The sequence below is a fragment of the Megalobrama amblycephala genome, linkage group LG10 (assembly GCF_018812025.1).
Source record: "Megalobrama amblycephala isolate DHTTF-2021 linkage group LG10, ASM1881202v1, whole genome shotgun sequence".
NCBI lineage: Eukaryota > Metazoa > Chordata > Actinopteri > Cypriniformes > Xenocyprididae > Megalobrama > Megalobrama amblycephala.
This window is the reverse complement of record NC_063053.1, coordinates 12,352,558-12,379,118: the sequence shown is the minus strand read 5'-3', so window position 1 is coordinate 12,379,118 and position 26,561 is coordinate 12,352,558. Positions and strand designations below refer to the sequence as shown.

At 35.3% G+C, this 26,561-nt stretch overlaps 2 protein-coding genes across 7 annotated transcripts in view; one reads left to right on the top strand and one right to left on the bottom strand.

Annotated features, from left to right (window-relative positions):
- Window positions 1-341: 341 nt before the first annotated feature.
- LOC125276776 (lysophosphatidylserine lipase ABHD12-like) lies at window positions 342-6,448 on the bottom strand. Of its 3 annotated transcripts, none has more exons than XM_048204616.1 (13): window positions 6,328-6,448; window positions 4,174-4,265; window positions 3,997-4,090; window positions 3,747-3,866; window positions 3,148-3,178; window positions 3,021-3,066; window positions 2,783-2,912; window positions 2,607-2,644; window positions 2,017-2,105; window positions 1,616-1,698; window positions 1,390-1,468; window positions 1,178-1,302; window positions 342-1,030 (listed from the first exon to the last, which is right to left on the bottom strand). In XM_048204616.1, the coding sequence occupies exons 2-13, from the start codon at window positions 4,235-4,237 to the stop codon at window positions 1,003-1,005; spliced, it is 927 nt and encodes a 308-aa protein (XP_048060573.1). In that variant the 5' UTR covers window positions 4,238-4,265; window positions 6,328-6,448; the 3' UTR covers window positions 342-1,002. The 3 variants fall into 3 exon arrangements, with proteins under 3 accessions (XP_048060573.1, XP_048060572.1, XP_048060574.1); XM_048204615.1 differs by lacking the exon at window positions 6,328-6,448 and adding an exon at window positions 4,713-4,869; XM_048204617.1 differs by lacking the exon at window positions 6,328-6,448 and adding an exon at window positions 4,452-4,607.
- Window positions 5,875-26,561, top strand: part of srbd1 (S1 RNA binding domain 1) — a 63,657-nt gene continuing 42,970 nt past the window's right edge. The window contains exons 1-14 of one of the 4 annotated variants that reach the window (XM_048204614.1): window positions 5,875-5,933; window positions 6,969-7,040; window positions 7,299-7,590; window positions 8,460-8,711; window positions 8,908-9,074; window positions 10,419-10,536; window positions 10,648-10,786; window positions 12,132-12,228; window positions 12,418-12,580; window positions 19,339-19,442; window positions 20,553-20,660; window positions 20,745-20,902; window positions 22,507-22,597; window positions 22,683-22,790. In XM_048204614.1, coding sequence (XP_048060571.1) covers window positions 6,973-7,040; window positions 7,299-7,590; window positions 8,460-8,711; window positions 8,908-9,074; window positions 10,419-10,536; window positions 10,648-10,786; window positions 12,132-12,228; window positions 12,418-12,580; window positions 19,339-19,442; window positions 20,553-20,660; window positions 20,745-20,902; window positions 22,507-22,597; window positions 22,683-22,790 — 1,865 coding nt within the window. In that variant the 5' untranslated portion in view covers window positions 5,875-5,933; window positions 6,969-6,972. Of the gene's footprint in view, window positions 5,934-6,367; window positions 6,808-6,968; window positions 7,041-7,298; window positions 7,591-8,459; window positions 8,712-8,907; window positions 9,075-10,418; window positions 10,537-10,647; window positions 10,787-12,131; window positions 12,229-12,417; window positions 12,581-19,338; window positions 19,443-20,552; window positions 20,661-20,744; window positions 20,903-22,506; window positions 22,598-22,682; window positions 22,791-26,561 lie in introns of those variants that run through there. The other 3 variants (XM_048204613.1, XM_048204612.1, XM_048204611.1) reach the window with 3 other exon arrangements.

Below are 26,561 nucleotides of genomic sequence, written 5' to 3'. Positions count from 1 at the left end.
GGCAAACTTTTTTGTGAACTTTGCCTCCCTATGGAGATCAGCCTGACATTGATGGCCAATAAGGCCCAGCGTTCCTCAGATAATTACTTCATGGTCATGGAGTGGCCCTTGCATGGACTTGTTGAGCTTCATGAGCTCCACACAGGAAGCCTCAATGAGAGGACAGCAAGACATGTTATGCAGCAGATCATCAATGCTAACATTTGCTGCGAGTGCGGCGTCTTCCATCAGGTCATCAAATTGAAGAACCTGATGGTAAACCAGGACACCATGGAGGTCAAATTGATTGACTTCGGGTGCAGTGCACTCATGAAGAAATCTGCTTTCAAAGTCTTCATTGGTATGTTTTATAAATTGCTTTATTAATTAGCTTACAGAAATGCATCATATTCAACTTGCTGTGGACATGTATTAAACATCAGACAACATAAAGTCTGTCGACAGTGTGGACACTGGACATTACTATTCGGAATGAATTGAATAATGAATATATATATATATATATATATATATATATATATATATATATATATATATATATATATATATATATATAAAACACTGCATTGTCTTCACAATATGAATTAAATATAACCTACATTGATTCATATTAAAGCTTAAGTTATTCAATCAAAGAGCAGTGAGCGATTTTCTCTTTTTCTCTTGTTGTTTGATTAACTACTGCTGCCCCTCTAAGAACCATATATGGTTTATGTCAATATACTCACCAAAATGGTTCTTTTTTGTGGTTTATTGCGCTTAATAACTCTTTTTAACATCAAACAGCTCCCGCACTGTATATTCTCATTCATTACAAGTCAATACATTCATCCTAATGGGAGAAATTCAGTAAAATATACTTTAGACATTACAATGTTTTTATCAAAGAAGTGCATACTGTTTACAACAATTCAGAATTTACAGTTACAACACCAGTTACAGAAAACAGCTATTTAGATGGATCTTTCTTGGTGTGAATCCTTCTCCTCCTATGCGTCTGTCTCATGCCTTCAGTGACTGCACAAACTCCCTGTAATAATAAACATAGGCATTTGTTTTTCTCCAGAGCTATCTTTACTTGCAACATGTTACCATGGACCTAGTACCTTGTATCTCTTATGAAAATTCTTTGAAATCTTGAAAATTATTAAAAACTAATATTCAACCATGACATCACCTTATGATATTTGGCAAACCAGGGTCTTTATACAGCCCATTATGAAGATATCCAAGTGACCCTTTAAATGGTACCAGCTTGACTCGTTCATCTGAGTTCTGGGCCTTTTTTGCGATTCTATAAATCTGAGCCAGAATAATGTAATTAAAACCAAAGATGTCCAAATGATTTTTTTACAAGATAAATTAAGTTTCATACACACAAACTCAAACCTCTTGAGCTGAGGCGAAGGGCACTAAATGGTCATCTTCAGCATGGAGAATCATAATGGGAGTTCTAATTTTCTGCAAACTATCAAAAAAAGAAAAAAGAAAAGTGAGATGAAAATTTTACAGTAAATTTTCATATTTAACATAACACTGGCATACTATTCCAATCACATTTCTACTCATATTGTTAAATATATATTTATTACTTTAGTGAAACAATGTCACATACTTCTCATCAGTTGGAAATTCCACAATGTTGTTTTTCAGTGGATTGAAAAGGAAGAACTGAATGTATGGGAACTTCCAATAAAACTGGAGAAAAAAAAAGAAAAGAAAAAAGGTACAAATAAGACTTATATGTACCAAACTATGATTAATGACCCATATTATCTTGTGTGGTTTGTCCATGTAAATATAAATGAACTTTAAATTTCATCAGAATTAAAATGTTCAGATTTCAAGTACATTTTACTTTGTATGAAAATACCAATTACAACGTTGTGAAAGGAAGCGTTTTTAAAAATATTTAAAAATGATCAATAAAATAAAAATATCTAAAATGAAAATATCTGATACTCATTTGTCAGGAGTTGTTTTTCTATGATTTCTAAGATCCTAAATGTTACTTACCCAGGAAAAAGGGTGTTCAAAAATTTGATTAGGTGCCACTCGCCCAGTCAGGAATGCACCCTCAAGTATTATTCCATCAAACTGTTTTCCTGTCAAGAAATGTGCAGTTTTTTAATCAAGATACTTTCAAGAAACACCATTCCTTACAGTCAGGAAATGTATAATTACAATATGTGAAGTGTTATAAGTTCCTCGTGTCTTGTTCGGACTTGTGTTACTTCCTGTTTCTGTGCCATGTTTTGTAGTCCCTTGTAGTTTTATTGTGTTATTAGTTCCCTGATTGTTCCCAGGTGTGTCTTGTTAGCTTGTTACCCATTTTTTATATACTGTATAGCCCTTGCGTTTTCCTCGTTCCTTGTCAGTCGATGTTTGCTATGGATTTATGTAGACGGATTGTGCCTCAACTCAGGTTTTCCTGTTGCTGCTTTGTTTGTTTTTCAATAAACTCCTCGCATTTAGATCTGCGTTTTTGCCTCACATTACATCAAGTTTACTATGCTATACAATGACAAGTGAAAGTAAAAAGCAAGACAACAACACTGAAGAAACACTAAGACAAATAAGAGCATAAAAATAAGCAAAATTCTTACCTTGCTCCAGTAATTTCACTGCAGTGTTAGTTGATACACTATTGACAAAAGAAAAAATACTACTGTTATACTGTATATGTAATATATATAATTTACAGTCATATTGTATTGATTGTCTTTGTTTCAAATATATTTATAGAAGTGGCAAAAGTCAATAAAAAGCAGATTCTACACACCCACTACCAAGCGAGTGCCCCCACACACACACCAGGCTGTTTCCACTGCGTGCCTTAACCCAGTCGTACAAGTATAAGGCATCAGTACTCAGACCGGCCTCTGTAGGTTCCCCAGTGGAGTCCCCAAAACCTAACAGATTTTAATACATTTGAGTAAGCAATGGAAAAATCATGAATGAAGTTTAAAATGAGTTCCAGTGATTGTGGGCTACAGTGAAGTGACAACATTTTAACCCACCTCTGTAGTCCAACACCAAGACGTGATATCCAATGGCACTCAAGACCTGTATGGCCAAGACACTTCAGTCATTATCACCATTCAAGTTCTTAGTCTTTCTACATAATGAATAAGTGAGTTTGCTCACATTTGCAATTCCAATACGATGGGGTGCAGATCTGTTTATTGAGGTACAAAAGTCACAACAGCATCAAGACAAAAGCAAATTATTTACATGTTTTTTCAATAAAATGCTAAATGTATCACTTTATTGATTTAGAAGAGAACTGATTTTAAATAGTATATCACCATCAAACAAGAAAAATTGCAAAGGAACTCAATGTGATAATTGTATTTAAGTTAAACAAGCTGATAATATCGTGGTAGTGTTTACACACTTACAGTTTTTATGCTTGGTTACATTGGACTGTGATATTTTGTTTAAATAGTGAGGTTGCGAAAGGGTTGAAAGTTAATGTTAAGTGATATGCTGCAGTTGCCCATCCCAGTTTTTTACTAAGATAAAGTACAAAGCAGTGTGAAGTTCAACGCACAAGTTCAATGTTTATGTATAAGTAAAAAGTATATGTAGGCCCATTGATCAATGCTAAGAAATTGTTCAGACATTGCATAGTGTCTGTTTAGCATATCAAAGGCATATAAATGTAATCTTTAGTAAAAAGTGATTCAGAGTCTTAAAATAAAAAGTGTTCTCTTGTGTTTTAAGTTGATTAAAAAGTTTCCTGCCTGTTACCCCCATTGCCATGGAGGTAGATGAAAATTGGTGATCCATCCCCCAGAGCTTTCTCATACCACTCTAGATTCTGCCCCTGCGCCTCCTTCCATCTATGTTCAGGTACAGTATACCTATAAATTAGTTACGTATAATGCAAGAACAAAGAAAAAGAAAATATTGACAACCTCAATATTTGTTATTGTTGATTTATAGTTTATATTGTTGTGTACATATGTAACATGTAGTTGTCTTAAAACTAACCACACGCCCACTCTCACTCCCTCCTCGGGTTTGAGGTAGATATTTATAGTGTGATTGAGACCTATATCTGAAGGTCGGCTGAGGTCAACATAGTCTGGAGAAATAAACAAATGAATTTACAGGAAAAATCCATAAACTACAGTACAATACATCAATATTGGGGAAAAAGTTGCATACCAGAGAAGAGATACAGAAGAAATGGTACTGTTGCAGAAAGCACGCACACTGAAAGAAGTCCCATTTTAGTCCAAGTCCACACCCACTGAGATCTTAAGAAAAGAAAATGCACAGAATCTAAGTGTAAAAAGTTCTGATTTTTGACCCAATAGGTTGCATTCAAGATGTGGTGAAGACAAATGTATTGTTAAACCAATGCAATGTGTTTTAGTCTTTGCCTTTGCTTACAACTCAACTTTGTAGTGTAGTTTAGTGTAGTGTAAACTTCATAGTTTTACCTTAGTTTTATTCCTGATGTCTTGTGTTGCCTATACACATCAATGTTTTTTTTTTTTAAACTGCAGATTTAAAGTAAAATTCATAGTCGCATTTTAAAGGTTCTTCTCTTTTACAACCATATTCAGGACTTAATGATACATCTGTTAGACATTGCCTGATTTTGTTGCTGTTAGTTTTATGCAGTTGTTATGCAGTCACAAACAAAAACAGGTCTACGCTGAATTACTTTTGAAGAAGTCAATACAGCAAATGTGACTTGCCTTGCATGCTCATTTAAATCCTTAGGTTTCTGCAATCTTCCTGCAGACTGAAATTTTCTTTCAGATTTATTGATTCTTCGCTTCATTTTGAAGAGCAGGGAACACTCTCAACGTTTACTTTACACTTTGGCAATAATTGACAAATAAACCATACAACTCATGGACGTGGATGGGTGTAAAGGGCAAAGAGCATGGACTGGGCTTATGTACACATTATAGCAGTTTTTTTTTTTTCCACTCAAGACTTATGAATATACACTGCTCTTGATAGGCTTTATTTATTTGATCAGTTATGAAAATAAAGTAAAACAGAAATAAATATTCCACTGTGTAAAGCAATGTCCAAAAACAAATAAGCATGTTTGTATAGCCATATTTTGCAAAGTATACACATATTGAAACACATTTTTAATAAGTTGTGTATTTTATGGAGAATAACCCAGTTTAGGTTATATTTGTGGTACCAGCCTTCATTAGTAATTTTAATGCTGAAATTCTCAATCAGAAGATTACAGTGTCATTATTCATATTAAATTTTTTTTTCTCGCACAAAGCACAATACTAAATGTATTTGATACAAAAATACTAAATGATACAAAAATGTATCTCTTGACTCTCTTTTACCATCCAGATGGCTATAGTTCTGGCAAGGTATTCATCATTCATGGAACTTTTTTTGCTTTTTTCTGAAACATTTTAGTTGAATTTTACTTTTTTTTTTTTTTTTTTTTTTTTTTACGTTACTACTTAATTTGATGGTTCAGAGAACATTCAAAAGTAACATTCCCATACTTGCAAAATAACAAAATAGAGAAAACATTCCCTTAATGTTTTATCTAACATTCACATAAATCGTTTGAAAACATTTAACAAACTGGATGTTTTGAACGTTCTAAGAACATTCAAATCAAAGTTTTAATAACTTAATGGGAACTTTAGCAAGATGTTCTTAGAACATATTTTTTCTACATCTCTTGGTGGCTTCTTTTACATCTCTTCTCTCCTAATGGACTTAAAATCTGGCTTTTGTATAAGTATCAGGAAGTACCATTAATATATATGCTGCATCGGAAAACCTAGACAGCTGACTTGCTGCCTCGCTGCCTTATCAGGCAATAACTTGTAAGGAAGGCACCTCATGAAACTGATTTCGGACAGACTTCTTCTGAGGCAGCGTAACAGTTTACTGATCTACACTACAGCAAAATAGCGCAAGCTTTGGTGAGAATTAAACAAATATTTAATTACTACAGTAGTAATTTCTCGATGGAAAATACAGCAAAAGTGGAAATGTTGGTCAGAAACGTACATTTGCACACAAACTGACCACTAACCGCAACTTTCGGACGCCAAATTTTTTTCTCTAGTTTTTCTAGCAAAGGCAGCGAAGGATACATTTATGCTGCCTTCATGAATCGATCAGATGAAGGTATCTCAGGAGACAGGAAGTGAAGCTAACATTGGATTTGGACGTGCCTTGATGCCTTCCTACCTTGAAGGCAGCATTTTTCAGTTTTCGGATGCAGCCATTGACAAATATATTAATTTACCAAAATTGAAAAGTTGAATTATTTAATTAAATTATCTTATTTATAAATAGAGAATGTTTACCTACCTATGTTAAACCTGTTTACCTCCTAATTCTGTATACTGCTGAAATAATTTGAGGAAAAAAACAGGAAGATGAACCTTTATTATATATTTTAAGCGTTCGAGAGCCTTAACTACATCACTTCCTGCTGCTGACGTTGTCGTTGGTTGCTACAAAGCATCATTCAGTTAAATGGGTGAGAGTTTAATGTCTGTCAGAAGAACATTGTAAGTTTTAACAGTTCTGAAAGCGACTTCTGTTGGTTAACTTCTCTGGTTTAATACTTGGTCTTTTGGAGAACCAACAGCTAAGACAAATTACACGAACGTGCTCGCCCGCTAAATTCAAAATGACTTTCGGATTCTACAGACAGTTTTCTGTTTGCTAACATTTAACATCCACCACAACAACGTCAAACATGCTTCTGCATTGCGCTGAGTACTTTGCACATGTTTGACGTGACAACTGACAGGAAGGGTTTTCATATTTACCATACTCACATATGTAAGTATGTATTAATGAGTTAGAAAACATTGGGTTGGGTACCCATTATTGGGTTGAAAACATCCACGTCCAAGTTTTAAAAGAGTTATTCTTTTTATTCTCCCACACATCTTTATTTCTTATTGTCATTTAGTTTGTTTTCATTTGTTGTTTCCCCACAGAAACATGCTTCGAAGAACAAGAACAGCAAAGGTGTATACAGAGCCAGCGACGGATGATGAATCTGATGACACGTGAGTTAATTTGCTTTGCTTTCACATTCCAACTCAATTTTTTCAAAACAGCTTTCAAGAAGACTAAGATGCAACACTGTGTGCAGTAAAACAATCTTTAGGCTCTTTCTGCCAATAGATTAACAGTGTTGAATACATGCTATTGAATTTTAGGTAGTGACTGTTACAAACCTTTTTTTAATGATGAAAAAATACAAGATCGTCTATTTCTTATCCTCCCTGAATGCTGGATATAATAGAAATCATTTCTTGTTACAGAACAGGCAATCAAAAAGATGACAGTGAGGGGTTAGATGAATGGTTGCCAAATTTAATTGGCAAAGGCAAAACTAAAGGAAGGTGCCAGAAGGGGACAGATGATCCCACTGAAAAGAAAAAAGTCACCAAGAGGGTGGCCAAACCTAAAGAGCCAAAACTTAAAGCAGAGAGGAAGCCAAGAGCTGCACGGGTTCCTAAAGCGAAGAAGGAGAAGACTAATACAGAGCAACAAGCTGAGGATGCAGTTCTACCGAAGCCTGAATCACACCAGCATGTGACAGTCAAAGAAGAGGCAAGTTTTTAGTATTTGACTCGGCAGCAGTAACTGTCTTGTAATAAGTGTACTGTAATTTGCTCTGCATAAAAGCCACTGCTTTTCTAACTGACTAATTACTAAATATGGTATATATACCCTCACTCATGTCAGCAGTTCTAATATAATTTATCCAACACAGACATCATGTACTCAAATCACTTACTTCATTGGGATGTCTGGTGATTCTATAATCTATGTATATTCTATGTTTTATAATTTTATCTCTTGGTTATTTGGCTAAATTTGGCATTTTCAGTACATACACTGCTATTCAGAAGTTTGGAGTCTGTAGCATTTTTTTGTTTGTTTTTGAATGAAATTAATTCTGTTTAGCAAAGAGGCATTAAATTGATCAAAAGTGACAGTAAAGTCATTAAAGAAGGTTTTTTTTATTCATAAAAAATATTTAAAACATTGTAGTAAAAAAAAAAAAAAATCAGTTTCCACAAAAAGATTAACCAGCACAACTGTTTTCAACATTGATAATAATAAGAAATAGGAATTTCCGAAGGATCATGTGACACTGAAAACTGGAATTATGGCTGCTGTATATTCAGCTTTGCTATTACAGAAATGAATGACATTTTATAGTATATTAAAATAGAAAACAGTCATTTTAAATTGCATTCATATTTTACTTTATTAATGTTTTACTGTATTGTTGATCAAATAAATGCAGTATTGGTGCAGTAGAAGACACTTCTTTAAAAAATTTAAAAAAAAATCTTTCTGACTTTTGTACAGTAGTATATCTTGACAATGACATTAGTTTTCACATCAGCAGATGTCAGCAGTTCTAATATATAATGTACTCAAATTGCTTTTGTTCCATTGCCTTATTTTAGAGGTTGTCCATGAACTTGAGCAGTGAGTTCAATAATAATGCAGCTGTCCCAGGAGATATGCTTGATGAGGGTCCATCCTCCAGCCAACATTTCCCCAATATGAAAAAAGAGGAGCCAGATGACAGCTTCACCTTTGAGGAACCGGCTCAAAAGAAGCAGAAGACCACAAATATGCCCCAGGGAAGACCTATAAAGCTCAAATCTGGCAATTCCTGTGTGGAAGACTTACAGATGAATTGGGATCCCATTCGGGTGGGTTATTAATTTCTTGAGACATGAAATAGTTATTGACTCTGTGTTGTTTTTGAAATAGTTGGATAAAGTTTGTTAAATGTATTATTATTTGCTATATTGTAAATTCAGTCTTTTTCTTCTCACATAGTACAATAATAGCAACTCAAATATTTCAAGACTGTTTATTTTTTTCATCCCATGTTATCCCATGTAGGTTCTTGCTGAGAAGACGGGTGTGGAGCAGTGGGTGTGTATGAATATTGCACAGCTCTTCCAGGGGGAGAACACTATTCCCTTCATGGTGCGCTATAGAAAAGAGCTGATTAACCATATGGATGCAGATGCTGTTCGAGACGTGCAGCTGACTCTTGAAGAGTTACGGTAAGACTGGAAGGACAAGTCCGAAAAAAAAAAAGACCTGAATGGATTTTTCCCCCCCTTTTTTTCCCTTTAATTTTCAGACATATCTACTAATTAGTGCTGATTTTATATTTTAAGTAGGGCTGTCAAACGATTAATCACGATTAATCGCATACAAAATAAAAGTTTGAGTTTGTATAATATATGTGTGAGTAATGTGTGTAATTAATATGTATATATAAATATACACAAATTAATGTATATATTTAAGAGAAATGTGTTATTTATGAACAAAAAATGTATTTATATATATAATATAAATTATATAAAAATATAAATAAATACATATACTTGTAAATATTTCTCAAATATATACATGGATGTGTTTGTATTTATATATACATAATAATTACACACAGTACACCCACATATATTAGGCAAACTCAAACTTTTATTTTGTATGTGATTAATCGTGATTAATCGTTTGACAGCCCTAATTTTAAGTAACAGGCTTGACATAGTTTAATTTTCAAGGAAACAGAATAAGTGTTTTGGTTTGTTGCTGGATAAAGTTTTTTATTTAATAATTTTACAGAAACTGGATGGATGGATTTTTATTTGTATATCCTGACTGCTTCCTTGCAGTTAATTAATCTATATGAAAATGCTTTTAGCAGATGAATGTCTTCAATGACAGAAGAAGCTGATGTTTGAATATGGCTATTAATTGGCTTGAGTTACCTTGATTAGGCTGCTAAAATCAAGTGTGACCTATAGATGGCAGCAGAGATCAAGCTGAGTAATGGGAAAAATTATTCTCAATGGAAGTGTCAAATTTTTTTTTTTAAAGAAATTAATACTTTTATTCAGCAATTATGCATTACATTGGTAAAAAACCTTAGTAAATAACCTTGCCTGATTCATTTAGATAGTCTCCTCCAATAAATTTAGTGTCTGAAAGGGAAACGCCTACAAATGCATATGCAATAAGATAAGCTGCAAAAATAACCCAGTCCGTGCCTTTTTCAGTGTTAGTTTTTCACTGTGCGTCTTTAGTAAACTGACAATATTTTTTTTAATGCAAAAGAGGGTTTGCGCTGACACAAGCTGTTAATAAATCTGGCCCATAATATATTAAAATAGAAAACTGTAGTTTTAAATTGCATTAATACTTCACAATGTAATTGATTTACTGTATTATTGACCAAAGAAATGCGGCCTTGGTTAGCATAAGAGACTTCTTTCAAAAACATGAAAAAAAATTTGAACAGTAGTATAACTTGATAATGTAACAGACACTTTTCATAATGAGAAAGCAAACTGAAAAGCAAACAGGATCAACTTAATTTTATGCATGTGTCTTAGGTCAGTGGCCAAGAAGAGCAGATCTGTTACTCAAACACTAAAGAAGGAGGGAGTCCTTACTTCAGAGCTGGAAATGGCTCTGAAGAACTGCACAACAGCTGATGAAATAGACCATGTGGTGAGAATAGAACAAGCTTCTCAGCTTATTTACTTTGAAATAAAATTTTGATCATTTGGTGAGGTTTTTGTCTGTGAGGGATGTAATAATAGCCTTTTGTGTTTTCTTCAGTATGCCCCCTATAAAAAGGGCAGCAAGTTGTCCAAGGCCCGGCGAGCTAAGGAGCTAGGACTGGAACCTGTTGCGCTGGCTCTGCTTCAGGCACCCCAGTCACTGGACCTGCACTCTTCGATCCAGCCCAACACAAAGGGTATCAGTCCTCTCTCTGTATACTACTTGCAGCAAGCTGCATGTTAAATTGGTGCTTGTATGCCAGAGGCCTGTTGCATGAAGCTAGCTGAACAAACTCTGAGTTTCAGAGTAGGTTTATTGTTTGAACCTGGTTTATATCAGGTTCAGCGGGCTCACAGCAATGCTCTGTATAAACATTCTCTGGCAACTGACGTGTCAAAATCTGAAGTGCCAATTACATGGAACATAGAGAGCGTCAATTTGATTTGATTTACTGTCGCGAGATAGCCGGCGCTGTTGAAGATTATGAAAAATATCATGAATTTAAATGCATTGATAAGGCAGGAATAAACACGGCTGCTGCAGCAAGAGTTTGAGAAGAGTTTGAATCAATGCATGTGTGTCAATTGAATTTAAATGATAATTTTTAGGTTCACAAAGAGCTCAAAAGAATACACGTAAGCTTAATCTGTTATAAATATAATTATTATATTAGTTGACAATTAATATGAATATGTTATTTGAATTATACAAAATTAAATTTTAATATATAAACAAATATAAATATAAACAATAAAAAATAAGCAGCAAAAGATGGGCAATTTTGTGTCTAAAATTTTTACAAGATAAACTGCTTTAATTTGGAGCAATAGAGATATAGGTGGAGTTGCTTTATTGCATCCAATATATGTCACTTTGCTCACAGCTGATTGGCCTAGTTTTGGTTTGCAATCTCTAACCCAGAATAAAACCTGCTCCGGAGCAGGGGTGCTTTTCCCAAAGCCAACTATGGTCGCAAGTTCCGTTGTTACCAACACAATTCAACTGAACTTGCGACCGTAGTTGGCTAACAATGCTTTTAGGAAACGCACCCCTGGTTAGCCGTGTAGTGTAAGTTACCATGCCGGTGAACACTGCTAAACACCGTCTTGAGATAATAGAGTTTGCTCAAAATAATCTCAAACATAACTGGGTAGGAACTGAAACTGGCTTAATGCAACAGACCTCAGATGGAACAACTTGAAATTGATTTATGGTCCCAACATTGCCTCCTTAATTTCTATATCAAATAAAAAGTGATAAAAGGCATTGAGTCAGTAGAGGGCAGCAAAGGACTTCAATTGTGACATATTTTTCTAGCTATTTCTTCCATTTATATGCATTCTTATGGATTCATTGTTATACATAATGTTTTCATATATTACCCTATAACTATGTGGAATATTTGTATTGTACAAGTTTGCAGGAGTCAGAACTATTCAACGCTTTCAACCAAAGCAATGCAGTTCTCATAAGTTAATGCAGGGTCACTGATAACTGTGAATGTTATGTGACATTTCAGCTGTTTCACTTCCTGTGTGTAGGGTTGTCGACCCTGGATGAGGTGACCACGGGTGTTCAGGAGATCTTGGCAGATATGATTGCAAAGGACAAAGAGACTCTCACCTTTGTCCAGTCACTGTGAGACACTTTAGCAAACCCAATATTTTATCCTACTCTCAAGTCCCTCTTAATTATCATCTTTCTATTATATATGAATCTATCTGTTTGTCTTGCTCTCTTGTCATTATGCATCTCCCCTTACATTTTCTAACCTGTCAGTCCCAATTATGTGTGTATGTTTGACTCTGCATATATGTATGCTCTCAGGTGTGACAGGAGTGCAGTGACCATTCACTCATCAGTGTCTAAAACAGCCCTGAAAGAACAGCAGCCACAGGAGGGCAATCAGAAGAGCAAACCGAAGGACATTGCCAAGTTCAGCCTGTATACTGACTTCACCTGTGATGTCCAGCGTATCCAGCACCATCAGGTATAGTCACCTCTTATCTTGTTCCATACCAGATTCTCTGTGCAGACAGGACACTTTTAGATCTATGAACATTTTATTTTTTATCTTCCTTTCATTCAGAGATTTGAATATCATGCGGTGATGTTGCTTTCTTGGCAAATTACACAAATGCCTGTTCTACAGTGAAATGTTATTTCATTATCTGCATGATTAACATAATTATATATTTTCTAAATAATAAAATGTCAGATATGATGACAGCATTTATTGCCATGTGGTCAAAAATTAGGTTTCTTTTTCTTTTGGTCCTTTTGTCACTTTTATCAGTGTGAATAGTGGAGAAAGGACAGCAAATAATTGGGAAAGGAAGGGGTAGTGGGTCTGGGGAAATTGTGATTCAAATTCAAAAAAAGTCAGTATTTTTTTTTTTTTTTTTTTTTTTTTTTTTTTTTTTGTAGATTATTATATATAGTATTTTTTTATATTTTTAGTTTTCTTTGTCATTTTTATAGGTTTTTAAACATTTCTCTATATCTTTAATTTATTTTTTAAAGGTGCCGTAGAACATGTTTTCAAAAGATGTAATATAAGTCTAAGGTGTCCCCTGAATGTGTCTGTGAAGTTTCAGCTCAAAATACCCCATAGATTTTTTTTATTCATTTTTTTTATCTGCCTATTTTGGGGCATAATTAAATATGCGCCGATTCAGCATGCGGCCCCTTTAAATCTCACGCTCCCCGCCCCCGAGCTCGCGCTTGCCTTGAACAGCATAAACACAGTTCATACAGCTAATATAACCCTCAAAATGGATCTTTACAAAGTGTTCATCATGCAACATGTCTAATCGCGTAAGTATGGTATTTATTTGGATGTTTACATTTGATTCTGAATGAGTTTGATGGTGCTTCATGGCTAAAGCTAACATTACACACTGTTGGAGAGATTTATAAAGAATGAAGTTGTGTTTATGAATTATACAGATTGCAAGTGTTTAAAAAATGAAAATAACGACAGTCTTGTCTCCGTGAATACAGTAAGAAACTATGGTAACTTTAACCACATTTAACAGTACATTAGCAACATGCTAACGAAACATTTAGAAAGACAATTTACAAATATCACTAAAAAATATCATGGATCATGTCAGTTATTATTGCTCCATCTGCCATTTTTCGCTATTGTCCTTGCTTGCTTACCTAGTCTGATGATTCAGCTGTGCACAGATCCAGACGTTACTGACGATACTGGCTTGTCTAATGCCTTGAACATGAGCTGGCATATGCAAATATTGGGGGCATACATATTAATGATCCCGACTGTTACGTAACAGTCGGTGTTATGTTGAGATTCGCCTGTTCTTCGGAGGTCTTTTAAACAAATGAGATTTATATAAGAAGGAGGAAACAATGGTGTTTGAGACTCACTGTATGTCTTTTCCATGTACTGAACTCTTGTTATTCAACTATGCCAAGGTAAATTCAATTTTCAATTCTATGGCACCTTTAAATAATTTTAGTACCTTTTAACTTAAATTTAAATTTATTTTTTGTTTTCAAAATTTATTTTAGTCAGTTACTATGTCAACAATTTATTTGTATTTTATTTGAACCTATTTCATTTAACGGAAATTATTTGTTGTGTTACTCTTCCTGAGGAAGGCTTGTGGCGAAGCGGGTAGAAAACCAAAAAATCATAACATTCATCTTTTCTGAATCGTTAAAATATTGGTTCCCGGGACTTAAAATGTCAGCACTACGTATTAACACTACCAGTCAAAAGTTTGGACAACCACATTTAAAGTTGTTTAAAGATCTTAATCTTTTAAACCTCCCCTCTCATCTAAATGCTTCTGCTAGTTTTGTAGACCAATATAAATTTTTCCTGCATATGAATTTCTTCGAAAAAATTTTTTTAATTCCACTCTTTTGTAAATGAATAAGTTGGAGTGGATAGTAGTGTCCAACATATATACTCACTACTATGCAAAAAGCATCTCAGGATACAGCTCATGAAATCTCTGCATAGGGTGGACACTTTGAAAAAGCTGAAATTTATGTGGGTGTTTTGTTGTGCAGCTTTACCTGTATTGCCCAAGACAATTTTCCCTTAACAGGGACAAATAAAGTATAAAGTAAAGTAATTTTGATTTATTTAACATTTTTAGTCACTACATAATTCCCATACTTGTGTTATTTAGATTTCATGGCTGTTCTATTATTCTAAAATAGTATGAAAGTCATAATAAACAATGAGTAGGTGTGTCCAAACCTTTGACAGCTACTGTATATGTATACACTTGAGCACAATCCTCCACTCCACACACACTGACAGTGTTGTTCCATATAAACAGGTCCTCGTGCCACTCTTCAAAGCTCTTCTGTCAGCGCAGTTTAACTGAATGTGTTTGTGTCAATGGCGTCCCCTTCCCCCTCTCTCACTTCATGGCTACACGCTTACTCAGAGTTGGTTATGGGCCACATGTCACAGTGACTCAGTCATCCTTTTCTCCCTCTATTCGTCTCTCTCACCCTGTTCCCTGTCCCCCAGTCATTCCCTATCTCCCCCTCTTAACATATGTGACACGTCCCCATCCACGTGCCTGTGGATTAAAGGCTAGGATTGACAGACACTGCTTCATGATGACAGCCGCTCATGGGCTCTGTGAGGAAGGAGGGGGATCAGGGCGTGAGGGTGAGAGGGAGAGAGACAAAGAGCGAAAGAGAGGCTGAATGAGTGAGTGAATGAGTGCTGGCGAAATCTCCTGTGAAGCATACAGTTTACCCGTTGTTAATCTGCTGACGTGGTTTGTCAGTGAGTGTTAATTTGAGTTTGCCGTGACCTGTGAGCTGTCACACTCCGGCTAAAATGAACCTTTTCGTGGTTTTGCTAAGGAACAGTGTGGAATGTATTTTGACAGGAGGCATGTGTATACACACATACTTGCTTGTTTAATTTAACACATCAGTTGTGAGAGTGTATTAAGGACAGATGTGTGTGCGTGTGGGTTCCACACGCATATCGAAAGGGTGAACCGGTTGGTGAAAGGATTTGTTGGTCTTAGTGATGCCATCATTAACAGAGATTACACTGATGCTTTGTGTAAATTAGGCAAAATGTATGCATTTTTATTCAAGTTCAACTCAAACTCTCGAACTGTCTACACTAGTGGTGTAACTGACTGTTGAAAAATGTTACATATTGAAAGATGAAAGATAAAAAGACGGGGACGGAAGCATTCAGAAAATAAAACTTCATTTGATGAGTAAATAAATTAATGAACTAAGTTAATGAACTATATATATATATATATATATATATATATATATATATATATATATATATATATATATATATATATATATATATATATATATATTACAGTTGTGCTCAAACGTTTACATACCCCCCTTGCAGAGTCTGTGAAAATGTTAATTTTAACAAAATAAGAAGGATCATAAAAATTGTATGTTCTTGTTTTATCTAGTATTGTCCTAAATAAGCTATTTAATATCACAGATGTTTACATATAGTCCACAAGACAAAATAGTAGCTTAATTTATAAAAATGAACCTTTTCAAAAATGTACATACCCTTGATTCTTATGCTGCCTTCATGTGCTATTGGAATTATCATAAATACGAGTTTCTTAAGTGAAAATTGCACATGAACACCCTCTGATGTCGTGTTTACCACTGGAAAGTTCGGAAATAGTTTTGACACCCAAATTCATTAGATGGGCGTGCCATAAACTTTAAACATGGTGGAGGGGAGAACTACTGTTATGACAGGTATGATTTATAAGTCCCCCCCCCCCCACAACAGCTAGATCGTCTTGTCTTGTGATTAATGTAGTGCATATTTACATTTGAACCGTATTGTATGTTTTATACACAGCGAAAATAGCTGTATCTGACCAAAATTACAAAATCGTCAGCAAGCAGATTATCTCGATAGCATTGTGAATGTTTATGGTTGTCAGTGCATGGGACACTACATATAATTTTGGTTTTAATAAGATTTTCCCAATAAATAGACAAGAATAAACCGGGTGTCCTCCATGATTTCTGCTCATTCCGAACAACAAAGCACTTGAATGCAAAAAGCTTGTAATCACTACTTCTGAAGTGGGAATTATGAAATTTCCGGTAGCACGTGAAGGCAGCGTTACTATACTGTGTAATAACAATAGTTGTTACTGAGTCCCTTGTTTGTCCTGAGCAGTTAAACTGTCCAGTGTTTGTCAGAAAAATCCTCTAGGTCCTGCAGCAGATTCTTTGGTTTTCCAGCATCTTCTGCATGTTTGAACTAGGGCTGGGCGAAACTACGGCGCAGAGCCGTAGTTCACTGTCAAGCTACGCAATATCGCGTTCATTATCGCAGACGAATCACCTTCGATAATGAACGCGATATTGCGTAGCTTGACAGTGAACTACGGCTCTGTCTATTAAATGCCGCTCCATTTGAAAGCAGGTGATGGTGATTTAGCGGTAATCAGGGAACCGGCTTTACTGACAAAATCCGCGTGACAATCTCATGCGATATATCGCCCAGCCCTAGTTTGAACCCTTCTCAGCTTTTACAAAACCTGCAAACATTCACTGATGCTACAGAAGCAAACACAGTGCATTAAGAACCAGGGGGTGTAGACTTTTTTAATTGGATGATCAGGATAAATTGTACTTTTTTTTTTTGTCTTCTGGGAAACATGTAAATATTTTCTGTTGCGAGAGGGCAGTAATAAATGAAAAATATGATCTTTAAACAAAATAAGAAAAACTTACATATCATCATCCTGTTCAAATGTTTACACCCCCCGGCACTTAAAGGCACGATATGTAATTTTTCACCACTAGAGGTCGCCTATTTAAAACAGAGGCATAGCTTGATGATGCCAAGATTGAGCACAGAATCATGGGAAATGTCTTAACCTCACAGCTGGTAGAAAAGAATTGGCACAGGACTCATACAGAAATCATGTTCATGGATGAGAGTATTAACGTTACTTTAGTATGAAGCAGAGCAGGGCCGAGTGCATGTGGGGTAATGCAGCGCTGTGTATCATATTAAATTTGAGTGTGTTGAAAATGAATTATTTTATGATGTTACTCATTTGCAGCTGCTATGAGACACTTGTTGCACACTGCAGTAAGCTAGATCGATATTAGAATATCATATTAATAAATGCTGGATGGCTTGTGTTGTTAAATGGCATTTTAAAACATATTGTGTGACTGAAAGAATGCTGTGTTACTGTGTACTAAAAATAAAGCTGCATCTGATTATTCTATGTTAGCCACTTTACAAAATACTGTTGTCTCTGAGGCATGATGATGACATGGTACTTGCGGAAAATCAAGAAAATGAGATTCAAACAATAAGACTAAACGTACTAAAGCAAGAGATCATATTTATTTTGTATGGAGAATGATCATTGTTGTGTTTTGAGCCCCATGTTGTGTATGTTTGTTTTTCTGTACATGCAAAGATAGGAAGTGAAAAGTTCACCCGTTCTTTCTGTTTTTGTAGAGGCCATCCTCTATTGCTCTGTTCCATGGCAATGCAGTTGTCTTTATTTGGAGAAAAAATATTGAATCGGAATAGCTCACTCTTTAAAATAATATTCATTTCTGTCGCTTACATTCCTCATATTTTTCCAATTATGATTTCATTGTTTTTGAGGAACATGATATGTTGAATATTTAGACTAAACTTTTCCCCCTTCTCTGTTTTGAAAATGTCATGTTTTGGACTGGCATGTCTTACAGCAGGAGAAATACGACACTAAACTAAATCTGAAAAAATGGGTTTTTAAAATGGCTGATTTTTCTTATTTTTTGTCTTTTCAGTGACAAGTGTTAAATTGAATCTTTATTTTCTGCACACATTCTCTTTTTTTCCAATTTATCAGCTTTGTTTGTATGTGGTTGTGTGATATGACAAACAAGATTGAATTTTTTTGGATATCTGTGCAGCCTGTTTTTAACAGCTGTTTTTTTTTTGGGTAGAAATGTGTTCTCCATGAATATAAAAAGCCATACTTGCTTGTATTTTTAGGGTATGTTTGTTTTTTATCAGTGTAGTCCTGCTGTGGCTATTTTACACATGGCATGATTCAGACTAGTTGGTTTAATATATGCATTACTATTAATATTATATTATTATTAATATATATCCAATAACTACATAGGGCTAAGTTGGAAATGACACAGTGTATGGAGAAAAGTTTGATATTTGTTTTGACATTTCCCTCATCTCATGCAAAACTTCAAATGCGATAAACATCGCATGAGAAAACCCAAGTAAACAGCTGCCTTAGGGTGTTGAAGTGCCAAAATATGGAAATATAATTTTCATCATATTTCTGGCTGCATTAATTCACGTCTTGATCGGGCCATTAGATGTTGAGCGATGCAGAGGGGGCGGATGCCTGCTCTGTGGTGGGGTGTGTGTTTGTGTAGGGGGTTGGTGGCATTTGTCAGCTCGGTTCTTCCGCTTGGAGTCCAGATTGATGGGTCATCTTTTCCTTCTTGTTTCCTTTCAAAAGGTTTTCCTCAGAAAAGGTCAGATACTTAAAACTATTTGCTTCACAGCATGTCACTTCCCCTTACAGGGTCAGTAAAGGAAAAGTGAGAGAGGCACGGAGCTTTTTGGTGCCACACGAGTACGTCTTAGTGCGCGCTGACTTGTTTTAGGAGAGAACGGGAGGGGGTGGTACCGACGGTGCACTACCGTGCCTCGCCTTGTGTCGGCTGTCTCTACAGGTTACTCTCTTGTTTCAGACGTTAGCCATTAACCGTGGGGAGAATCTGAAGATTCTGACAGTGAAGGTCAACATCCCCGACTGGGTGAAGAATGACTTCTGTAGGTGGTGCGTCAACGTCAGGTCAGCACACACCCAACAGTGTTCATACATGCACCACGCCTCATCTTCTTACTTTCTTCCTCATGGTCTGGCCCAATGCCTTTGCCTGTTTGATGAGCAATGGGTTGGGAACTTGGACTTTTACGATGCCAGGGGTTAAAGATTATCCATGGGTTTTGATACTGATGTAGCTCTTTCCAATATGCCTCAGACCTTACTTCTTTAAAAAAAAATGTTTTGATAATGTAAAAAAAATATATATATTGGTTTAAATTCATTTAGTGAATATTAACCCATTTATCTCCATATACTGTAAAAAGAAAAGATCATATTGGAAGCTCGCCTAATATTGCACAAATTAAAAAACTCTATGGGTTTAGAAGTTGCATTAAATATAATAACCATCAACATACTACATGAACAAATGGTAACGCTTTGTGTTACCACATTAATTTTTTGATGGTCCGCATTCATTTTTTAGTTACTATAAGTAACTTTGCAACTACATGCCAACTAGCAGCATTAGAGTATTAGTAGACTATCGGGTTAATATCTGCTAACACTTTATTTTTATGGTCCTCCAACAGACATTCTACAGACTATAAGTACCTTTGCAACTACATGTCAACTTATTCCACTAACCCAAACCTGACAGTCTACTAATACTCTAATGAGAGTTAGTTGACATTTAGTTCAGTTATTTATAGTTAGTAGAATGTCTAAAGTGGATCATTGAAATAAAGTGGAACCAAAAAAAAAAAAGTTTTAATAAAAATCATTAGTTGTATTTTAATTGTAATGTAACATTTTTCTCATATTTGTTTTATAAGTAATTACTTTAAGTTGAGGGAAGTTTATTTTTATTTAATTAGTATTTAATTTGTTTTATTTTGAAAAGTCGATAGATTTTTTTTCATTGAAAGAAATATTTTCAAATGCAATGAAAAGCACCTTGTTCCCAAAAAGATAATTAGTTGTGTCCTTGATTACTTACACATTTAAAATTATTTCCCTCTAGTTAGTACACAATCATGTCAGATTTCAAATACACATATTAGAGTTTTGTTGTTTGGGAGGCTGTATGAGTATGTGAAATGTCTATCAAGACTATATCTGCTGTTTGACTTGCAGATGGAGGCCACAGGGATTTGCACGACCAGAAATCATGAAGATTTTGAAGAATGCTGCTGAAGATTCCTACAAGAGATTCATTCTGCCTTTTCTCAGTCGAGGCTACAGGTTTGTTCTCACAAGATAGTTGAGCTTATTTTCTTTACACTGAACACAAAGATGCATTGCCGCCTCTTTTTCTTCTTGTCCCAGGACTAAGTTGACTGCTAGTGCAGAAAAAGAGTCCATTGCCATGTTTGTTCGTAATCTGCGTCAGCGTCTTCTGATGTGTCCTGTGCGTGGGAAAGTCATCATGGGAGTGGACCCAGGGTTTCACCACGGCTGCAAACTAGCAATCCTGTCCCCTACCAGTAAGACACCATGTGTAAATGTGTAATGAACTTGGATTAAATTGTATATGCACACAAACACAGACATAATATTGTATATTATTAGTACAAATTAAAAGAACTGTTCTTACTGTTCTGTTTTATTTTTTTATTTAATGTTAAAAACAATTTTTGTTGCTGAATTTTTTTTTTTTTTTTCCCATGATTCTTTGATTAAAAAGTTCAAATGAACTGAATTTATTTGAAATACAAATCTTTTTTTTTTACCAAAATAAAAACAAAATAAAAGCATAAAAATGTGTCCTTGCTGAATGAATGTTTTAACTTCTTTAAAAAAAGTTACTTAGGCAAAACCTTTTAAATTGTAATGTTTCCACAAAATTATTAAGCAGCAAAAACTGTTTTCAGCATTTATAATAACATGAAATGTTTCTTGAGCAGCAAATCAGCATATTAGAATGATTTCTGAATGATCATTTGAAACTGAAGACTGGAGTAATGAAGCTGAAAAATCAGCTTTGCCATCACAAGAATAAATTATATTTAAAAATGTATTCAAATAGAAAATAGTTATTTTAAACTGTAATAATATTTTGCAATTTTTCTGTTTTATTTTTGATTTAAAAAAAAAAAAAAAAAACCTTGGTGAGTGTAAGAGACTTCTTTCAAAAACATTACAAAAAAAATCTGAATTCTTCCAAAGAAAAAGTAAAACTTGAAAGATATATATAAAAAAAGGATTAATTTCAAAAAACAATGATACAATATTTTAGAACAAATTACAAAAATACCTGCACGACACAGATCATGCATTTGTTTTTGTCAATTGGTTCTAAAGGTTTTGGGAGAAAATGAAGAAAGATGCTTTTTTTGTCTTAATATTTTACGGCAATATTGTAATCAATATGTTTTATTATAACTTAACGTTTATTTATTGTATCTTTTATAATACTTTTCTAGTTTTTCTTTTGGCTGTCAACTAACAATCTGATTAATAATCTAATAATAATGGATAGTTATGGTAAATTTAAGCTGATGTTTTGAAATCTTTGTAATCAACCAAATATAAACTAGTATTGAAACAGACCAACATAGTCATAAAGAACTTTTGCCTCTTAATTGTAATTGCTTTCAGCTTAGTGCAACATAATTTTAAAGTTGATGAAGGAGAGTGTCTGATTGGCAGGTGTGATGAGAATGCCTATTGTGTCCTCTCAGTGCGTGGAGCTGCACGCTGTGCCCTGTGTGCCCCGCGTCCAGGCGACTGATCGGCCTGGCGGGTGTGTGTCAGGTGGCATTGCCATATTTGCCCTCTGCCCTGCAGCAGCACCACACGCAAACCCAGCTTGACTGTGACATGTCTGTGGGTGTGTAGTCACATGACCTGCCGGGCTCTTGAGGTGTCTATTGCTATTAGACTGCCTCTCTCAGGCTGACAGAAAATGGTAGCCGTATTGTCTGAGGAGAAGGGAACAAGGTGGAGACAAAAAATTGGAGAGGAATCGAATGAGAGTCTGCTGTACCTACATGATGATGATGTATTGTTAAGTTGATTTCCACACACAATCTAGTCACATGTGTCCTCTACTGTCCTGACATATCTCCTCTTTTTATTCTTTCCTCAGGTCAGATCCTGCACACAGATGTGGTGTACCTCCATGGCTTAGCTAAACACAAAGAGGCAGAAAAACTGCGCCATCTTATGTTCAAACACAGGTATTGCAATCATAGTGTTGACACTGAGCAGTTTGTAGGCACCATAAAGATCTATGAATAACTTGATATTTTTGTTCTCCCACAGCTGTCAAACCATTGTCATAGGAAACGGCAAAGCATGCAGGGAGACTGAAGCCTTCTTTACAGACCTAATTAAACGGCGCTTCTTCAACCCCATGGATGTGTCCTACTGGTATGACATTTCCCTTTTTAAAAAACAAAACAGACGACTGAGCAGTACAGCAGATGTTATTCTCCTCAGAGTTGCTTAGCAGTTTTTGGCTGTGTTTGTTTGAGGTCACATCAGGCTCTTGTACAGTCTTAGTGCAATTACAGCTTGAAATTTGAAAAATTTTCATCAATAAACTCTACAAAGAGAGAAAATAGCAACTGTTAAGCAAGGTACGCGGAAAAGGAGCAAAGGAAATGGTGCCGGTCTGGAATGTGTTACTCTTGCGGGTTTTAAATGGTATCTGGACCTTGTTTGACTGTCTCTAATTAAAAACAAATATTTCTCACCGCCCTTCAAACCAAACCAGTCCGACGTGTTTTCCTCCAACCCAAATAAAGACTGGATCTGGGATTGTCTCTCTCTCCTTCTAGCTAGACTCCTGTTTGTTGACTTTTGGTTCTGACTGGAGAGCTGCCCAGAACCGCTCTGAAGTGGCCGTTTATGGCGTACGCTGATGGCGGTTTTCATTAAAGCTCTCCGCATCCCTTAGCGCAGCTCAGATGGGTTGCCAGGTCTGCCTCAGTGGTTCTCTGCAAAGCATGATGTGTCAAAATTGACATTCAAGGCACTCCACAAGTGGATCCATTTCAACCTACGTTCTAAAATGAAAGTGGAAGATTTGAGATCTCCAAATTGGCAGTGCAACATCGACTGTTACGGCAGGCATGCCAGACAGTTTGAACTTTATTTCCTGTCCTTGTAGTCACAGCCAGGTATTTGTACAAGCAGGGTGCGAGTTGAAATAAACGATACTTAAAAACTGCATGCTTAAATGTTCCATTAAGTGGAGAAATGGATCTAGTAGCTGTATTTGCATGAAATGCTTGAACACGACGTGTTCTCGCTAGTTGTATTCACCATTTGTAAGTCGCTTTATATAAAATTGCCTGCTAAATGAATAAATGTAAATGTAAAAGAAACATGGAGCAGTTACATGTATATGAAAACACATGAAAGCACTCAAAGTGTGGTGTATGGTATCATTATTTTAATTTTAATTTATTTATATTTTCCCTTGAGGTCCACTTATAATACAAGTTAATTTTTTTTTGTGCCAAAAATAATCAAAATATTGATATTAATATTATTAATATTGATATTTCACCCTTTTCCTGACCCTTAAACTTCCCATTTTTTGCCTTTTGAGACTCAACACACACGAATGATTCTATAGGACGCTTACACATACATGGACCTGACTGACTTTTGCAGATTAATAATGCCAAAGTTGTGATAGTTGATGATGAATTGCATTGTACACTACTAAATGTAGGGTTGGTAAAGATTTTTTATTTTAATTTTTGTTTTGAAAGAAGTCTCTTTATGCTCACCAAGGCTGCATTTAAAAATAGTAATATTGTGAAATATTATTTATTACAATTTAAAATGATTTTTATGAAATTTTGAAAATTTTCTATTTTAATATATTTTAAAATGTAATTTATTCCTGTGAGGGTAAAGCTGAATTTTCAGGATCATTATTCCAGTCTTCAGTGTCACATGTTCCTTCAGAAATCATTCTAATATGCTGATTTGGTGCTCAAGAAACATTTCTGATTATTATCTGTGTTGAAACAGTTGTTCTGCACTTTTTTTTTTTTAAAGGATTCTTTGATGAATAGAAAGTTCAAAAGTACTGCATTTTTACAGAAAATTTCTATGACAATATAAATGTCTTCACTTTTGAACAATTTAATGTATCCTTGCTGAATAAAAGTATTAATTTCTTTCTAAAAACAAAACAAAACGAAACAAAATCTTACTGACACCAAACTTTTGAAAGGTACTTTGGAAGTGTAGATGCATTTTGTGGTATTGTGTTTTAGGTGTTATGTTTGTTAGGAAATATGTACTTTTTTTCCATTCCCTTTTGAAAGTTCATCTCCACTTTGCACTTTGTACATCACTAGTCAATTAATCTGGCAGCTTCATTTGCACCGTCTGCTATCTGTCTCCCTACTCCTCCGCTTGTTCAGAAATAAATAATCATCCGTTGCCCCCACCTACATCCCTTGCTCCCTCCCTTCTGTCCCGACGTCCCCGCTAGCCATCACTTTTCCTTTCTTTTGCCTGACTGCTCCTGAGGAATGACAGGCAGTGCCGGCAGACTGTGTGCGGTAATGAGCCTGCGGGATGAGCTGCACGGCTCTCAGCGACCTGGTGCTCTTCGTTTAAATGAAGGGACACTTGCCTGTTGAGTTGGTGGGGTTGTTACTTGAGGAAGACCAGGTTAAACACTGACCTTTTTGACATTTTCTTCCGGTTCTTTCTATTATAAGGCCTTTTTTGGTGATTTGTATTGGTACTTAGATGTTCTTGATAGGAAATTGGGAAAATTGTCTTTACACAGGACTTTACTTGCATGCAAGAGTGTAGTGTAGTTACTGTTGGTAATACATTAGTGCTGTTTTATTCTTATTTGTATTTATTTTTAACATAAGTTTTCATTGGTAACTTGAATGCGTCTAGCTTCCAGTGTCATTCGCTTTATTTCACCTACCCTGTTGCGCTGCTTGATATCGCAAACTGGTATTTGTTGTCATATTATTTTAATTCATTATCATAATCATAAATGCACTGGTTTTACCGTTTTACTGCACTGTGTTATTCTTGTAGTTATTTACCTATAGCGGATAATTTTTTATGACTCACTCAAAGACTTGTTTAGTAAGATTTTACCTGAAAAGATTTTAGAATTTTTATCATGTTCATTTGAAAAAAATCCATGTAAATAGTTGCGGTGTAACGATACCCTCATGTCACGATTCGATACATATCACAATATTGAACTCACGATACAATATTACTGCGATACTTCAAGACATATAGCCTTAGATGATGACATGGCAATAAAAATAGATAACTACTACTACCTATAGCGGCTAATGAATCAAGTCTTGCACAGAAAATGGCTTATTTCTGTGTTGCAAAATAAGAATGTAAGAATGTTTATAGTAAATATTAAATATACATTATATAATTAAATTAAATATTATATTTTATATCATACCTTTATTATTATTATTATTAATGTTGTTAATATGTAACACAAAAATACTAGCAGGCGTCCACATAAGCTGTTGCCGCATTCAAATAGCCATCATTCTCAAAGTTCTACACATCAATTTGGCTAATTTGTTAATGCTTTCACATTTTTCATATGCAAATCAATTTCAAATGTTTTAAAAGTTGTGCACACTACACTCATGGTGTAGGTCTTTTTATTAATCTCTCTTGTGACAGTTTGCCTTAATACCTGTGCTGTGCACTTAGAAGCTTAGAGTTGCCCTCTTCTTGAACTTTGACTCTGTAGTTTGTGCCCCAGTTGAGTCCGCTTCAATATATTAGCTGTGAGATTTACACCATGCTTTGAACCTCTCCCCTGGAACCCCTCTGTGGCGCCCTCCTCTGGCCCAGCACTCTTTACTGCCAGGTGCTTTTATCCTTCTAGACCGCTACAATGATTCAAATTGGTTTGAATTATGATTAAAGGAATGGGAGTGTGAGATTCATGTACTATCTCTCACTGTGACAGTATGTGTGTTTTATCAGTATTGGTGTGTGAATGCTGGATTCTCATGACTAAAACATGCTCAAAGGGCTTCTGACATCCAAGATGACCTAATAAAAGTTGACCTTGGCTGACATGGCGTCTTAACGCTTCTAGGAGAAACACTTGGCGCTTTGGTCATGGATTTGTCATAGTTATGTTGTACAGATTTGGGTTAGGGG

What these genes read in the sequence shown, in the direction of transcription:
- LOC125276776 (XM_048204615.1), bottom strand. Translation starts at nt 4,798, where the DNA reads ATGAAGCGAAGAATCAATAAATCTGAAAGAAAATTTCAGTCTGCAGGA. An exon ending in GATTTAAATGAGCATGCAAG is followed by an intron (nt 4,266 to 4,712) that starts GCAAGTCACATT and finishes TCTTTTCTTAAG; the next exon opens with ATCTCAGTGGGTGTGGACTT. An exon ending in GAATTTCCAACTGATGAGAA is followed by an intron (nt 1,469 to 1,615) that starts GTATGTGACATT and finishes TTTTTTTGATAG; the next exon opens with TTTGCAGAAAATTAGAACTC.